The sequence below is a fragment of the Myotis brandtii genome, unplaced genomic scaffold, assembly GCF_000412655.1.
Source record: "Myotis brandtii unplaced genomic scaffold, ASM41265v1 scaffold79, whole genome shotgun sequence".
Lineage (NCBI taxonomy): Eukaryota > Metazoa > Chordata > Mammalia > Chiroptera > Vespertilionidae > Myotis > Myotis brandtii.
The window spans coordinates 2702004-2718889 of NW_005371173.1; the positions used below are offsets into that span (position 1 = coordinate 2702004).

General features: G+C 58.6%; 1 protein-coding gene across 3 annotated transcripts in view; it reads left to right on the forward strand.

The window, feature by feature from the left end:
• Window positions 1–12683, forward strand: part of SLC4A3 (solute carrier family 4 (anion exchanger), member 3) — a 13037-nt gene extending 354 nt beyond the window's left edge. The window contains exons 2-23 of one of the 3 annotated variants that reach the window (XR_001360048.1): window positions 192–357; window positions 947–1224; window positions 1342–1457; window positions 1827–2026; window positions 3535–3683; window positions 3822–4002; window positions 4430–4565; window positions 4839–5022; window positions 5450–5549; window positions 6037–6221; window positions 6851–7076; window positions 7273–7491; window positions 7839–7987; window positions 8183–8377; window positions 8844–9062; window positions 9390–9479; window positions 9968–10134; window positions 10570–10823; window positions 11169–11338; window positions 11511–11684; window positions 11813–11868; window positions 12339–12407. Coding sequence is in view for 2 of the 3 variants with exons in the window: in XM_005883481.2 (XP_005883543.1) it covers window positions 192–357; window positions 947–1224; window positions 1342–1457; window positions 1827–2026; window positions 3535–3683; window positions 3822–4002; window positions 4430–4565; window positions 4839–5022; window positions 5450–5549; window positions 6037–6221; window positions 6851–7076; window positions 7273–7491; window positions 7839–7987; window positions 8183–8377; window positions 8844–9062; window positions 9390–9479; window positions 9968–10134; window positions 10570–10823; window positions 11169–11338; window positions 11511–11684; window positions 12339–12416 (3636 nt within the window). In the remaining variant the exon portion in view is untranslated. The other 2 variants (XM_005883481.2, XM_014531146.1) reach the window with 2 other exon arrangements.
• The last annotated feature ends 4203 nt before the right edge of the window (window positions 12684–16886 follow it).

Here is a 16886-nt window from a genome sequence, read left to right on the forward strand (position 1 = left end):
TTTTCGGATCTGTTGCCCCGCCTCCCCAAGCCTTGGGAGCTGGGGCGCTGGTCCCAGCCTGGGGCCCTGGAAGCGGAGGCCGTAGAAGATGGAGCCTGCTGGTCCCCGCCCCCCTTCCACCCAGGGTTGGAGTTGGGGGAGTGGGGCGCTCCTGGGTCCAGGGTCCTTAGGTGACCTGTCTGAGCCCGCAGGTCCGGGTGCCCTTGGAGGAGCCCCCTCTGAGTCCAGACGTGGAGGAGGAGGATGATGACTTGGGCAAGACCTTGGCTGTGAGCAGGTTTGGGGATCTCATCAGCAAGCCCCCAGCCTGGGACCCCGAGAAGCCCAGCCGCAGCTACAGCGAGCGGGACTTTGAGTGTGGGTAGCCTGGGGACCCCTAGTGTGGCCGCCCTCACCACCATCACCTCATTGCCACATCACCGTGCTCACACTGGCTTGGTCACCCAGTGCCATCATGTGCTGGACGCTGTGCTGGACGCTGTGCTGGGCCACCATGCCATGTTAAGTCATCCTGCTCACTCACCCATCGCCTGCTCGCCTGTCAGGGAAGCCGGTCCCAGCCGCAGGGGAGATGTAGGGACATGGGCCAGAGGCCTCCCTTAGTGACCCTTGTCTTCCCCAAGGCTCTGCCACACCCCTGGCCCTCCTCTCTCCACCTCCTCATCTCCCGTCCTGAGCTCTCTGACTACTTTTCCTTCTTTGCTGCATCATGTCCTCCCATTCCCACCACCCCTTTCATGCCCCCCTCTGTTATTCCCGGCCCCCCACTCTACTAGGCCTCACCAATGACAGGACATGGACACAGGTGTTAGGGGGAGTCTGGCTCTGGAGGAAGGACTAAGGTGCCCTTGCTTGAGGCCTTGAGCTAGAATCAGGTGTGTGTCCCTAGGGTGGTGTGGGGTCCCCTTCTGCTGTGAGGGTCCCAACTGGCTCTCTGCCCCTGCAGTTCACCGGCACACCTCCCATCACACCCACCACCCGCTCTCCGTGCGCCTGCCTCCACCCCACAAGCTGCGTCGAGTGCCCCCCGGCTCTGCCAGGCAAAGCAGGAGGAAGAAGAAGAAGGAGAAAACCTCTGCTGCTCCCTCCGAGGGGACCCCTCCCATCCAGGAGGAGGGGGGAGCTGGGGTGGAGGAGGAAGAGGAAGAGGAGGAGGAAGAGGAGGGGGAATATGAGGCCGAGCCTGTGGAGCCTCCACCCTCAGGGTCCCCACAGAAAGCGAAGGTAGGGGTCTGGCCCTGAGGGAGGGCTGGCTGCTTAGGGCGGAGTGAGAGAGGAGGCCTCGCCAGGCCGAGCGGCTGCTTTGGGGCAGGGCCCAGGACGTGTCTGCTTTGTCCACAGTTTTCCATTGGAAGTGACGAGGATGACAGTCCCGGCCTCCCCGGGAGGGCTGTCTTCACCAAGCCCTTGTCCTCGGGGGACACTCGCTCGGACAAGAGCCCCCAGCACTCGGTCAGGTACTGGCCTCCAGCCCAGCTCAGAGGAGATGCCAAGCTGCTTCCTGATCCTGGGGAGTGTGTCCACCTCTGACCCCAGAGAGGAGAGGAGGGGGGCCGAGGAGGCACGGAGGGGTGCCCCTATCTGTCCGCATGATTGGCAAGGAGGAGAGAGTCAGAGGCTAAGAGGGGGATCGGGAGGAAGGGGGACCAGCATGATGGGGGCAGGAAGGTGGAGGTGAACTTTCTTCTTTGCCCAGGAGGAGCCTGTGTCTAGTGCCCAGGGGGGCACTCCAGGCCCTGCCCCAAGTTGGAGGCCAAGGAACCCCCGATCCTGGTCTATCTCCACTGTGGTTCCCTGTCATCCAAGGCTGCCTGTTGCCTCCTCAGCTCCCCCAGTCCCCGGGCCTGGGCCCCCCGAGTCACAGGAGAGAAGAGCCGGCCCTGGAGCCCATTGGCCAGCTATGACCTGCGGGAGCGGCTATGCCCAGGCAGTGCCCTGGGCAGCCTGGGTGGCCCAGAGCAGCAGGTCCCCACTGACGAGGCGGAGGCCCAGATGTTGGGCTCTGCAGACCTGGACGACATGAAGAGTGAGTGATACCCTGGGGCAGCCCCCGTGGCCCACTCCCATGAGCACTCAGCCTGTGAGGGACCTTGGAGAGGCTCTGTGTTCTCCCCCACTCAGTGACGGGGAGCTCACTACCTCGGTTTCCAGAGCTGAGATTTCCCTTCATGACATCTCTGCCGTTCTGACCCGATTCTGTCCTCTGAGTCACCCCTGGAATAGGGCAGCCCCCCTTCCACATGATGTTTGGAGATATCAATATAGCGCCCTCCTCTTCTCAGGGCAGACTCTTCACCCTTTCACACCAGCCCCCTGGGGCTGAGCCACTCTGCCAGGCCCTGCTTCTCCCTATATCAAGGGCTCACCTCCTCACTCCTGACCCACTACCCTTGGCCTGGCCTGGCTGTGATCTCGGCACATTCTTTCCATCTTATCAGTCCTGGTTTCTGTGCCACCTGTCATCACCCACGGGGCTCTGTGCCCAGGCCAGAGGCATCCCTGACCCCGCCTTCCTCCCCCTAGAACAGTGTGTGGGCGGGGGTGGGGAGGAGGGCTTTGAGCTCAGTACGTCATGGAAAGTTGCCAGGACCTGAGGACAGGGACAGGAACAATCCGATGGCAGCAGCAGTGGTGCTGGCGGGATGGGGAGGGTCAGAGGGAGGGCGTGTTTACAGATCCAGGGTTGGGGCTTAAAGCAGCCGGGAGCAGCCCTGGGGACCTGGGAGTTGGAGTTGAGAGGCCTGGACATCTCGGGCTCTGGTTGGACAGAGACCATTCCTGTTCAGACTCCCATCTCTCAGGAGAGCCAGGGCTTTGGGGGGACAGGGTTGAGGCCTCAGCCCGTGTCTGGGGAATGACGAGCCAGCTGGAGCTCACAGAGCCCAATGGGGCACTGAGCTCCGGGCCCTGGGATGCCGAGGGCCTGGGCCCCTGGAGGGCTCCAGCTCAAAGCCCTCGAGACTCGCTGGCCTCAGAGGACTTGGAGATGTTTGTGCGGGACCTTGAGGACTGTGACCCGTGGGAGTCTACCAGGGACCAGCTGAGCCCCATGGCAGGGGGACCAGCTTGTGAGTAAACGGGCTGCTGACCTTCCACCAGCTGCTGGCCTGGAAGGGGCAGGCGGGGAGGAAGGGAGAGAACATCTGCCTGAATCTGCCGGCCGAGGACCTGTGGGGTTAGACCTGGGTGCCGAGAGAGGCTCAGGGACAGTGCTGGGGGCTTGGGGCCTGGCGGCTCCGAGTGAGAGGCAGTGGCCATGGTGGGGCTGCGGACTGAGTAGGGATCTGCCTTGTTACTGTGGCTTGGCTAGTGGTCCTCTGTGTGACTTTGGGCTAGTGCTTCCTCCGCTCTGGGCCTCGGTCTCCTATCTGTGAAGTAGCCACATTGACAAGGTGGTCCTGTTGGCATGGCCCCTGGGTGACTGTGGCGCCCACCAGTGGACTGGCTGGGCAGAGCAGGGAGCTAGAGGGGCTGGCCATGACCCTGAGGCCGGGAGCTAGACCCCTGGGACTGCCAAGCCCACCTTCTCCGCAGGCCACCGGCTGGAAGACAACCCTGGCATGCGGCGGCACCTGGTGAAGAAGCCATCCCGAACACAGGGCGGGAGGGGCAGCCCCGGTGGCCTGGCCCCCATCCTGCGCAGGAAGAAGAAGAAGAAGAAGCTAGACCGGAGGCCTCATGAGGTACAGGACCCGGGCCTGGGCCACCAGCTTCCTCTCGCCTCTGCTCCCAGAGCCTCCTTTTCCCTCACTCCCCGCCGTGCCCTGGCGCCGGGTCCCATCTGGTGGCCCCCAGGCCCTCATCCTTGGTGCCTACCCCAGGTGTTTGTGGAGCTGAACGAGCTGATGCTGGACCGCAGCCAGGAGCCCCACTGGCGGGAGACGGCGCGCTGGATCAAGTTTGAGGAGGACGTGGAGGAAGAGACCGAGCGCTGGGGGAAGCCCCACGTGGCCTCGCTCTCCTTCCGCAGCCTCCTGGAGCTCAGGAGGACCATCGCCCATGGTAGGGGCCCTGCAGGCCTGGCCCCGGGCTGCACGCCCTCTTCACAAACTGCAGAGCCTGTGCCAGGCTGCTCACCTCCCGGGGACTCCTCCCTGGAGTCCTGGGCCCAGGCACGGTCTGGCTGCCACTCTGGGGAGGTGGGGTCCAACTGCCTGCCCAGCTGTCAGCTCTGAGGGGTGGGGTGCTGCCCCTGGTCCCTGGCATAGTAGACTCCCCTCCCTGGGTGAAGAGGGGCCATGCCCTCGTTCCGTGCTCCATTTTCACGACCGTCTCTCTGGCTGGGCTGTGGCCACATGGAGTAGTGTATCTGCCCGGGTGCAGGGGTGCTTGGCTCCCCCAGCGCGTTGGCCTGCCCTGGGGGAGCAAGGCCGCTGGGGCGGGTTCTCCCTGTCTGACAGGACCGTGTCCCCTCTGACTGTGCCCCCAGGCGCCGCCCTCCTGGACCTGGAGCAGACCACTCTGCCGGGCATCGCGCATCTTGTGGTGGAGACCATGATTGTGTCTGACCAGATCCGGCCAGAGGACAGGGCCAGCGTCCTGCGCACCCTGCTACTAAAGCACAGGTGCCGGGGGAGGGGGTGCCCAGGAGGGGGCCTCCTGGTTCCGCTGTCTCTACAGGAGCAGACTTCCTGTGGGGCTTGGGGTCTCTGCTTGAGCACCCAAGTGCCGGGGAGCTGGTTCCTGATCCATCCTTGGACAGCACTACCCACTAGAAAGTTCTTTCTTACATTGAGGCAGAGGGATAGAGGCCCTGGCCCTCCATGTCTCACTTCCTCATCACCTCAATCGCCAAGATCCTCTCCTCCTAACTGCCTGCCCGCTTTGCCCTTTCCCAGCCACCCCAATGATGACAAGGACAGTGGCTTCTTTCCCCGAAACACATCCAGCTCCAGTGTGAACTCGGTCATGGGGAATCACCACCCCACCCCCAGTCATGGCCCTGATGGGGCAGTGCCCACCATGGCCGATGACCTGGGGGAGCCAGCCCCACTCTGGCCTCACGACCCTGATGCCAAGGAGGTCAGTCGCCTTACTCTGCCCTGGGTTGGGGGACTGAAAGGGTTTCTAGTTTCAAAGGAGGCAACTGAGTGGGTCAGGAAGGTGGGATGCCTGGCATCATGCTAGGCATGTGGGGGGATCTTTAGGGGGAAACCACGAGGGACCCCTACTCTGGAGAAAAAGGAGGTTTAAGTGGATGATGTGGCAGACCCAGGGGAGCCATTTAAACAAGAGAAGGCTGAGGTGGTTGTGGGGGGGCTTGGAGAAGGGGTCCAGATCCTGGGCTGGTCCCCTCCTGATGTGAGGCACATCACCCATAGTCCTTCCCCTGGCTGGGGTGGGAGGTCCAGGGGTTGGCGGGCAGAGTCCAGGGCTGGAGCAAGGGAAGGGAGGGCCTGCCACGGCCTCCGGTCTGGGTCCCAGCCCTATTCCAGTTCTGCGTCCTCAGAAGCCCCTCCATATGTCTGGGGGAGACAGTCACCGGGGGAAAAGCCTGAAGCTGCTGGAGAAGATCCCCGAAGATGCTGAGGCCACTGTGGTGCTTGTGGGTAAGGAGGGACGGGTGCTGGGGGCAGGGGCCGGGGCATGGGTGCCTCCCCTGTGGTCCGCCGGTCTTGAGCTCTGTGCCTCTCCCATCCCCACCTGGCCCCACCTGCCCCCCCAACTCATCCCCAGCCCTTTCTTCCCCAGTCCTCTGCCTGCGTCCCTCCGTTTTCGGCTACCTTGGACAACTGCTAGGCCATATAGCACCTTTGTGAGAATTAGAGAAAAGCAGCCCTTAATTTCCCTCTTTTGGTAAATTGTTAAAGTACAAACATATACATGAATAAGTCTCCTTTAGAACGGCCCCTTAATTTCCATCTGTTGGTAAATTGTGGTAAATGTACAAACATATACATGAATAAGTCTCCTTTAGAACGGGGTTTCTCTCTTCAGTGCACACCTGCCCCATTGCACATGATGTTCCTGAGACACCCCCTCCGGGCTGCCTTGCCCGCGCCCCTGTGCCCAGCGCCCCGGGCCTTCTCTCCCCAGGCTGTGTGCCTTTCCTGGAGCAGCCAGCAGCAGCCTTTGTGCGGTTGAACGAGGCGGTGCTCTTGGAGTCTGTGCTCGAGGTCCCCGTGCCGGTCCGCTTCCTTTTCGTGATGCTTGGGCCCCGCCACACCAGCACCGACTATCACGAGCTGGGGCGCTCCATCGCTACCCTCATGTCTGACAAGGTTGGTCCTCCAGCCCGTGGGCTGGGCACTCCAGGCCTGTCCCCTGGGCCCTCCTGGTTCCTGTCCCTCTCACTGCCCCAGGGTACCATGGATGCAGGGGTGCAGGGGCCCTCCTGGGTGGAGCAGCGCTTTGGAGAGTGGAGAGGCTGTTGGCCGAGGGGAGAAAGGGAGCCCTCTGAGCTGGGGCTGTGGGAGGGGAGGTGGGACAGGGAGAAGCAGCCAGACCTCCAGGTTTTGGATGTGACATAGACTGGATGTGAATGGGCTGGCTCTGTTGGTCTTTGCTGTGGCATCTCCTGGGCTTGGATAGGAGAGTGATGTTCAAATGCCTTCCCAACCTGCCGGACGTGGGCACTGTCCAGGCAGAATGGCCTTGGAGGCCTCTGCAGTGCCAGGTGTCACCCCGTAGTTGTTGGATTGTGGGAAAGTCTGGAGGCTCCCAGGGGAAGAGAGGGCCCTGGGAGGGGGCAGTGCTGAGGGCTGTGGCTTGCCAGCCAGCAGGGCCTGTGAGTCAGAATTTTGACAACTGGACTGGACCTGCGTATGTGGCGGAACGTCCTTACCCCTCTCCCCAAAGCCCCGTGCCAGGGCCTCCCCGGTCAGCTCAGCCCTTGCTTTCCTGCCCCCAGCTGTTTCACGAGGCTGCCTACCAGGCTGACGACCGGCAGGACCTCCTGAGTGCCATCAGCGAGTTCCTGGACGGCAGCATCGTGATCCCCCCGTCGGAGGTGGAGGGCCGCGACCTGCTGCGCTCCGTGGCCGCCTTCCAGCGGGAGCTGCTGAGGAAGCGGCGGGAGCGAGAGCAGAACAAAGTGGAGATGACCACCCGGGGAGGCTACACGGCCCCTGGGAAAGGTCAGACCCTTTGGGGTCCAGAGCTCCCCATGCTCCCCCCCACACAGCTAAGTCTATGACCTCAGCTCCGTCCTGACTCCCGGATTCCTGGATGCAGCTTCCAACCCCTGACCCAGGCCCATGGGCGAGGCAGGGAAGGATGGAGGGCCTGCAAGTGGAGGGGTGGTCTGTGTTCCAGCACCTCCTTGTCCCCCAGGGCTGTCGCTGGAATTGGGGGGCTCTGAGGCGACCCCTGAAGATGACCCCCTGCGGCGGACCGGCTCGGTGTTTGGGGGACTTGTCCGGGACGTGAAGCGCCGCTACCCGCACTACCCCAGTGACCTGCGGGACGCTCTGCACTACCAGTGTGTGGCCGCCGTGCTCTTCATCTACTTCGCTGCCCTCAGCCCTGCCATCACCTTCGGGGGGCTGCTAGGTGAGGTGGAGGGCGGGGGCTCAGTGTCATCTCCAAGGTTTCTGGGACAGGGTGTCCCAGTGATCACTTTAGGGGCTTATGGGGGAGAGGAGATAGTCGTCAGTGTGACCATCCTGAGCTGCTGGGTCAGGGGATTCCAGAGTTCACTTTTGGGGGAGCTGTGAAGATCACCTTGGGGAGCTGGTGGTGAAGGGGCAGGAGGTAAGGCGTTAGTAAGGGGGCCCTATGTACTGTTCTGGGGGGCTGCTCCACTCTTGCTGGGTCCCCAGGTTAGGCTAAGCTAGATAAGGAAGAGGGGCCAGGGAGGGGCCAGGCAGGGCTGTCCCACTGACCCTTGCCCTCCCCAGGGGAGAAGACCGAAGGGCTGATGGGAGTGTCTGAGCTGATCGTGTCCACGGCTGTGCTTGGAGTCCTCTTTTCTCTGCTGGGGGCCCAACCGCTGCTTGTGGTTGGCTTCTCAGGGCCACTGCTCGTCTTCGAAGAAGCCTTCTTCAAGGTGACAGCCCTGCCCTGCTGCTCCGCAGGGATCACCTGCTCCTCCCCTGGCCCCTCAGCCCAGGTGACAGGTCCCTGCTGGGTCCCCCTCCTCCCCTTGGAGTTACCCCCCACCCCGCCCCACTCCCTACCTCATGGGGCCCTGATATTCATAGAAGACTGCTGTGGGTAACCACTCCTCCCTCCTGGCCACCAGTTCTGCCAATCGCATGACCTGGAGTACCTCACCGGCCGGGTGTGGGTTGGCCTCTGGCTGGTGGTCTTTGTTCTTGCTCTGGTGGCCGCCGAGGGCAGCTTCCTGGTCCGCTACATCTCGCCTTTCACCCAGGAGATCTTCGCCTTCCTCATTTCTTTCATTTTCATCTATGAGACCTTCTACAAACTCTATAAGGTAGAGGTCCAGAGAGGGGTTGGGGGCAGGGCAGGTGTAGATGTGGGTGGGCAGCATCCTGGCAAGGAGCATGGGAGGCGGTGGCATGGAGATTGGGGCAGAGGGCTCAAAGAGGGGGGCTCTGTTGTGTGTGGGCGTGGGGGGTCGGGGACACCCTGGGGTAGGTCTGAGCTGAAGGGGAAGGAATCAGACCCATAGGGTATTGGTCAGAACCCCAGGATTTACCTGCACAGGTGTGTGAAGTGGTCACTAAGCACTAAGGGCTGGGTGTCCTTGGGTCACCTTTTGTAGTGTGTGTGTGTGTGTGTGTGTGTGTGTGTGTGTGTGTGTGTGTCTTATGTAGCTGGATGTTGTGTGTTACTGTTGCCTGGTCAGGTAGGTGAGGGAACAGCCTTCTCCCTTGCAGCTGATGAAATCAGGGTCACCTGCCCAGGTGAACACTAGGGCAGCCTTGTAACCCACATAGGTGTTCACGGAGCACCCACTGCTGCCGTTCTACCCCCCTGAGGGGGCACCGGCGCCTAGGCTGGACCTGAATGGGAGTGCTCTGCCCGCCACTGAGGGGCCACCAGGCCCGAGGAACCAGCCCAACACGGCCCTGCTGTCCCTCATCCTCATGCTTGGGACCTTCCTCATCGCCTTCTTCCTGCGCAAGTTCAGGAACAGCCGCTTCCTGGGGGGCAAGGTACGTGGCTTCCAGAGCGGGGCCCGTGGAGCCCCTGGGGGACTCTTAGTTCTGCTGTCCCTGCCAGGCCCCACTCTAGAGCAGGGCTGTCCCTTTCTCCAGGTCAGCCTCTGGCTCTAAGCCAAGTCTGTGTGGCCCCAGCCCATCAGGGCCTCAGAGAAGTCTGCTCAGAAGAGGAATGCCCACCTGGGCTGGCTGGCACTCATGGGGTTGAAAGGGACAGGTTGGGGGATCTTCCTGAACCAGCTCAGACCCAAGAGAGGTCAGGAGTAATAAGCCCTTGTGAGCCTCCAGCCCTCACCTCCACCTCCGCTCCCTTCTCCTAAGGCTCGCCGCATCATCGGGGATTTCGGCATCCCCATCTCCATTCTGGTGATGGTCCTGGTGGATTACTCCATTACAGACACCTACACACAGGCGAGTGAGCCCGACCTCTCTGGCAGCTGGTTCTCACCCCTGGGCCCGAGCGGCAGTTAGATTAGGGCTGGAACCCAGCTTTCCTGGTGGAATGGCAGAGACCTGCTGGGGTCACACTGGATGGATGAGCTGGGGGTTCATGTGGTCCCACTAAGGAGGCCACCCAGCGGTCTGAGGCTGTGTGTGACGCGTAGGCAAGACCTGGAGGAGCAGGGATGGGGCTGGGGCAGAATGACAGGTGGCCTCCAGGTTTCCTGGCAGCTCTGGGGATCTGGGAGAAGGTATGTCATGTCTCTGCCCTATACCGGACCCTTGTAGGGACAGCAACTTTGGAGGATGCAAAACTAATTTCCTTCAAACCTGTTCACACCCCAATTCCCTGGAGCCCTGGTACTGGGGACACACGGCTTTGCGGGAGCAGCTGCTGCATGGGTTCCTAGCACGGGGAGGTAGTGTCCCTGAACCCTGCCTTCCTTCTGGCCTCGCAGAAGCTGACAGTGCCCACGGGGCTCTCGGTGACCTCCCCGCACAAGCGCACGTGGTTCATCCCGCCTCTGGGCAGTGCCCGTCCTTTCCCGCCCTGGATGATGGTGGCAGCTGCTGTCCCCGCCCTGCTGGTCCTCATCCTGATCTTCATGGAGACACAGATCACTGCGTGAGCGGGCGGGGACCCTGGGCGGATGAGTGCGGATGGTGGGATTGGCAGCAAGGGGACAGACAGTTTTTTGCCTGTGGTGCTTGGCCGTGCCATCTGTCTGGTGCCACGGGCATGTGCAGGGTGGCACTTGACAGTTCTCAGAACGCTCTGGCAATGTGTTCTCTCACCCAGTGACGCTCACATGATCTCGTTTTGGTTAAGTCACAATAAGGTGGTGAGACCTGGCATCTGGCTTTTATGGTATTTTAAACATCCACAGTGTAAGGAATTTGGCTCAGATTTGCTTAAATGTGAGAACTTTAATTTGGGAACTTGAAAGAGGAAGCTGGCAGATCCTGGGAGAGCTCTTCTCTGCCCCCACCCCGCTCCCCACCCGGCTGTGTGCGCCTGGCCCGGCTGCTGGCCCACTCACTCCCACTTGGTTCTCTGTAGGCTCATTGTCAGCCAGAAGGCACGGAGGCTGCTCAAAGGCTCCGGCTTCCACCTGGACCTGCTTCTGATCGGCTCCCTGGGGGGACTCTGTGGGCTGTTTGGGTTGCCCTGGCTGACGGCTGCCACCGTCCGCTCAGTCACCCATGTCAATGCACTGACTGTCATGCGCACCGCCATTGCGCCTGGAGACAAGCCCCAGATCCAGGAGGTGCGGGAGCAGCGGGTCACTGGCGTGCTCATCTCCAGCCTTGTGGGTGAGAGCGCACACCTTGCAAGGCCTGGCCCCGCTCCCCAGACTTGCCTTCTTGGACCCCAAGGCCTTAAATCAGCTCTCTCATCCGGGCGTGGGGCCAGGTCCCTTCTGACTCTCCAAATGTGGCCTGTCTAGCCCCTGCCCTGCCTGCCAGCCCTGCTTCCTGACCCCCATGAGCCCTTTTTCCTCGTGCCCTTTCCTGGTTCTCTTTCCTGCTCCATCTTCTCTTGTTCGTGGTGATGAGGCCCAGCCGGTCAGTTAGATGGTCCGTGCCCCTCCCCACCAGGTCTGCCTGTCCTCACAGCGCTGTCTGAGGGGTCAGGTAGGTCTGTGACTCCTCCTCTAGGCCTGTCCATCGTCATGGGGGCTGTGCTGCGCCAGATCCCATTGGCCGTGCTCTTTGGGATTTTCCTGTACATGGGGGTCACGTCACTGTCTGGCATCCAGCTGTCCCAGCGTCTGTTGCTCATCTTCATGCCAGCAAAACACCATCCCGAGCAGCCCTATGTGACCAAGGTATGGCCAGGAAGCATGGAGGCGGGGAGCTGGGTGATGGGAAGGGTGTCCAGGGGATCCCTGGGCCGGACATGGGCAGGATAGGATGACTATGAAGATATATTGGGACCTGGGGAGCCAACTCCCCAGAGATGTGGGTGGGAGTGTGGTGAGACCTGACACCTGTTCCCAGGTGAAGACGTGGCGGATGCACCTGTTCACCTGCATCCAGCTGGGCTGCATCGCACTGCTCTGGGTGGTCAAGTCCACGGCAGCCTCGCTCGCCTTTCCCTTCCTGCTGCTGCTCACGGTGCCTCTGAGGCGTTGCCTTCTGCCCCGGATTTTCCAGGACAGAGAGCTGCAGGCGGTAAGGGACTGTGCTTGGGGCAGGGTCAGTGTGGATGGGGCCTGGGTTCCAATCTCTGCTGCACCGCCTGACAGCTGTGTGACTGACACAGGTAACCTAACCTGAACTCTTACTTTCATCTATATAAGGGCTAATAGAAGATTCTACCTTATACGATTGCTGTGAGGCTTAAACACTAATCCAGGTGAAGTACTGAGTACGATGGTTTGGCGTGAAGTAAGCACAAGGCTGCTGCAGACAGCTGTGCAGGCTGTACATTGAACAGAAGCGCATAGCTGAGGGGCGGGTGGGGGTGGGACGGTGCTGAAATCCATCTGAGCCCTATTTTTGTCATCTGGAGGAAGGGACATCTTTTTGCAAATCATCCACCCAAACACAGTCTACAGAAGTATACCGCAAGAGCGGCTCCCAGAAAGTGCTTCACCTATGGTAGCTGCTCTCATTGGTATTGTTATTAGGAGCTGTCACTGGACGGGGTGGTGACCTGAAGGTTTAAGCCAATGGGAAGTGCTTCAATCTGGGGCCACAGTCCCTGCAAACTGTGAGGCTTGGAAAGGTCTGGGAGCAGCGAGGGCTGCTGGCCAAGGAGGAGCTGGGGAACTGGGGGCACCACTTGGCTTCCTTGCCTCTTCTGACCTTCCGCTCCTTCTGCAGCTGGACTCGGAAGATGCTGAACCAAACTTCGACGAGGATGGCCAGGATGAGTACAACGAGCTGCATATGCCTGTGTGATTCTCCGACACGGTGACCCTGAGAGACCCCGACATCTTAGTGACTGATACCTGGGCCCCTGTCAGAGCCCAGCCCCAGGGCGGGCGGGGGTTCCTCATGACCCAAAGACGTGCCTGGAACCACTACTGATGCCACGGCCAGAGGGGCCCTGACTGTGCCCGAGGCCCTGACCTTATCTCACCAGGCCCTTTCACAGACCGGCACAGGCTTGACCGGCACAGGCTTTGAGCTCATTATAACCACACCCCTCGTCTTGTGTCTGCTTCACTTTCTTGGTTCCATGTCTGGTTTCTCAGGTCACAGTTATCCATCTGGAATTGGAAGAACTGGGAGAATTCTATATTCAGGGTCATCAAAACCTGAGGAGAGGTTTGAGGCAAGGACAGAATTCTTGGGTGAATGGGAGAGAATTAAGACCACAGAAGGTCAGAGCTGGGCTTTAGCATCACCCCTTGAGGCCCCTCAAGTGCAGCTGAGGAGGAGCCTGGAGGCTCAAGGTCTGGCTCAAGGTCACATGCCTTTAATCCTGCTCCTGTTTGGGAGGGGTGGGTGGGGGAGGGGAGATGCGGTGGTCGTTTTGCTTTAGCCGCTAGGGAAATCAGAGCTTGCCCAAGCGCTGTGGAGCTACAGAAGGGAATGTAAAAACTTTCATCTTCTTTTCTTGATTACTGGCATTCAGAGGAACAGGGACAGTAGCTCAATTCCCCAGACGCCAGGGTGGTGCTGGATTTGGGGTCCCTGGACCATTTTAGATTCTCTCGGCTTAAAAGAGAGGCAGTTCTGAGATTCCTGAGGCCACTCCTTGTGCCACAGTCTGTTAAACCAGAAATAACCTGGGGGCCTTGAGGAGGGTTCGAACTGGGTGCCCTTTACGTCACAGTTGCTTGGCAACCGGCTGCGTGTCGGAGCTAGTTGTCTCTGTGTGGCCCTCTGGTGGCTGCTCTCTCATACTGCAGGCTCTGCCCCATCTGGTAGGAGATGCCCAGCCGCCTGGAGGACCCCCTGTGGTCAAAGAACCCATTCAAGCACATTCTCCTTCTGAGACGGGAGGCAGAGAGGTCCCCTGGGGTTCCCCAGCCCTAGGAGGCTGTGAGCATCCAGAGCCAGGATCCCTCATCCCCATGAGCCGCTTCCGCTGGAGCCAGCCCTGCTTCTTCCTTATCCTTTTACCAGTTTCTTCCCAGGTATTCAGGCAAAAAGCTAGAGCCGGGCAGCTGGCCAGGAGAGAAGGGACAGACTGCTGTGAGGCTGTTTGCTGTGTTCCTGAGGAAGACTGCCCTCTCCAGCTGTCTGGGATTGTCACCCAGGTTTAAGCGTTTCATTCCAGTCCCTTTGGCTCCCTTGGTCTCTGGCGCCACGATGTCTCCTAACAGCATCTGGCCTCTGACGAACTCTCCTGGCCTGAGGGCCTTTCCTCTGAGGTTGGCCAAGGCCAGGTGGAATTTCAGAGGAGCTTTGCTAGCAAAGGCAAACGCAAAAACCTCGAACATAGATGTGTACAGAGCAGATTCCAAACACAGAGAACAAGGGCCAGGCAGAGAAGCACGGCTGAGAGGTTTGGCATGCAGGACTCCATTCCTTTCCTGAGCCCTACATCAGGTTGCCTGGCTCCCCTGTGGGCCCCAGTGGGGGCGGGCTGGCCCGTTTGCTGTAGGCGATGCCCAGACCCTCACAGGAAGGAACCACTTCTTTCCCAGCCTCTGAGAGAAAAAGGGCAACCTGAGCCAGGAAGGCTTGGCTCTTCATTGGACCCTGGTTGTGTCAGTCATCTCTGTTTGGTAAATAGCGGAGAACTGTGGATGTTCCTCAACTGGAAAATGAGAAATAATGTGGAAGCTTTTGAAATAGAATGAACTTTGGTCCTAGGTGGTGTGTCAGGGTGGCCTGTAGTATAACTAGGCCCTGAGGCCTCAGAAAAAGAGATGAAAAAATTTCAGTGAAGTTTAGAACCAGACATACCCTCTGGCCAGTGAACATGCCACCCAATGAGAAGTACATGAATAAGGCCTAAGAGCCTGGAGCCTTGAAGACCATGCCATTCCCACCTGCCTTTACACCCCAGCCCCTGAGGGAAAGCAGCTGCAGTTTGGTTATGTACCTGAGGCCAGAGTTGGCCCCAAAACATACTGAACTGGGCCTGTTCAGGGGTGATGCTTCCGCACTCGGGGTAGGGGCCTGTAGAGGCCCTGAGAGGACTTAGGAAGTCGTAGCAACCCAGAAGCTTACTAGGTAGGGACAGGTACCTTGAGGGATGGGAGAGGAGAGCGTCAGTGGGGCCAGATTGGGTATCAAAGAGAGAAAGACAAGAGATAATGGGCCCGTGGCAAACCCCTAGCTAGGCAACCGGGGTGGGGGTAAGGAGGCTGTGCAATTTGAAATCTTTTCATTTGGGGACATTAGGGGTTTGTCCTAAAGCCATTGTAGCCCCTAACTTTCTCTTTACTTACCTTCCAACCTTATCCTCCTGGATAAGCTTGGTGGAGGCCTACTTTTTCCAGATGTAGAGGGCAGTCAACAGAGAGAAGTCCCATTTGGTCCTCGTGGACTAAGGGGTGGGTTAGAGGCCATGGTATTTTTGAATGACAGGTCCCACACCATCTCCTTTAGACTGGAAGCAACTTGACAAGTGGGCATGTGCAAGGTGGCCCAGCACCCTTCCAACAAGGAGGATGGCAATCCCATTGCTATTTTACCCCTTGCGGCTCTCTGAGGGGTTACGGCCACATCTTGGATAGCTGCTGATAAAGTTTTTATTATTCTTGCACAGGTTCAAGCCCCCTTTATGACCAAAGAAGTGCTAACTCATTCTTCTACTTTGAGCAAAGAGGGCAGCTGGCATTTCCTCATTCCATGCTGAGGAGTCAGCTCACTCGCAACGTCTGATGCCCTCATGAAAGCTCCTGGCTGTCAGAGCTCAAACGCCTTCTGCCTGGATTGCCCTGGGCCCCTCCTTTAGGGCACAGAACCTGGCAATAATGTGTCCCCTTTGGCAGCCTGTGTGACAGCTCTTCTTGTATTGTATCAGGTGACTCCAATAATGATCATGCCTGTTGACACCTAGAGCTCTCAGAGGGAATTCTGAGCAGCAGTAGAAGGGCAAAACAGAACTCAAGGGCACTTGCACACAACGCTGCCCATACAGCTGGTGCTTAAGCCATTCTGAGAACAACAATAAGACAAGTTCTGGGCAAGCACCGAATGGGATTGAATCCAATGTGGCAAGTAGGAGACCCAAAGTGAGGAGTTTGGTTTCCAGATAAATACATTATATAATTGAGAGGGAACCTGACTGCTCGCATGACTCACCACTGTACAAAGCGCAAACTCTAATATTTACAGGGTTTCTGTTCCAGAAGGAAGATTTAATATTTGAGATCTCTGCTGGGATTATTTTTACTTTAGTTGGAACTCTTTCTTTTTATTGAACAATTCTATATCAAATGCTGAGTAAACACACAGCTGTTGGGATGTTCTCTGGGTGGTGGGTGAGTCCCACTTGGCTCTGGGAGCCTGAAGGAGGAGCAGGGAGCTCCTGGGACAGGGCTTCCAGGACCATGGGAGGTGAAGGGCAGAGAGGAGGTGAGGTAGGGATGGGGAGCAGCTGGGATGACGGGGAGCAGCTGGGATGATGGGGAGCAGCTGGGATGATAGGATCTAGTGAAAGCCAAGGGTGACACCAGTAGAACTTAGAAAGAATTCTGGAAATGTTTTGATTAGCATGTTTGGTAGTTTCAATTACAGCTGTCACTTCTCTCTGTGTTAGTAACAATACCCTCAAAACCCAAAGAGGCACTGTGAGCTTCTTTCCGAGCCAGCTGGAGCGAGAGGTGTTGGTGACCCTGCATACGAGGCTGATGAGTAGACAGTGGCAGGTGGGAAAGACAAAGTGCATTAGAGGCCCCAGGAGCCCAGGAGACAGGATGGGGATAGATGGTGAGCCTGAGAGGTGGCACTGGGACTAGTGCCAGCAGGAAGCCTTGTATTCCATCTTAGCTGTCCGTTCCTAGTCCATCAGTGGTTCTTCACAATGCTAATGATGGCCGTAGCTGGTTTACTCAGTGGTTAGATCCCTGGCCCCAGGTCAGGGCTCCTGTGGAAGACAACCAATTGATGTGTCTCTCTCACATCCATGTTTCTCTCCCCTCCTCCCTTCCACCCTCTCTAAAAATCAATGAAAAAATATCCTCGGGTGAGGATTTTAAAAAAAATGCTAATGATGGAGACCAGAGCATCATCTTTATTCTGGCTTTTGGAGGGCCTATTGTGTACAGGGCTTTTTTGTAAAAACTTGCCCCAAAGACAGGGCTCCTGAGGCCTCCCTTCTTCCCCATTTTCTCTCCTCCAGCTCTGCTTTCTGGGGCCCAGATCTACCCCACATTCCCACGATAGCTGAAAGCTATTTCTTTTTTATTTTTATTATTATTTTTAAAATCTTTATTGTTGAGATTATTACAGATGTCCCTCTTTTTC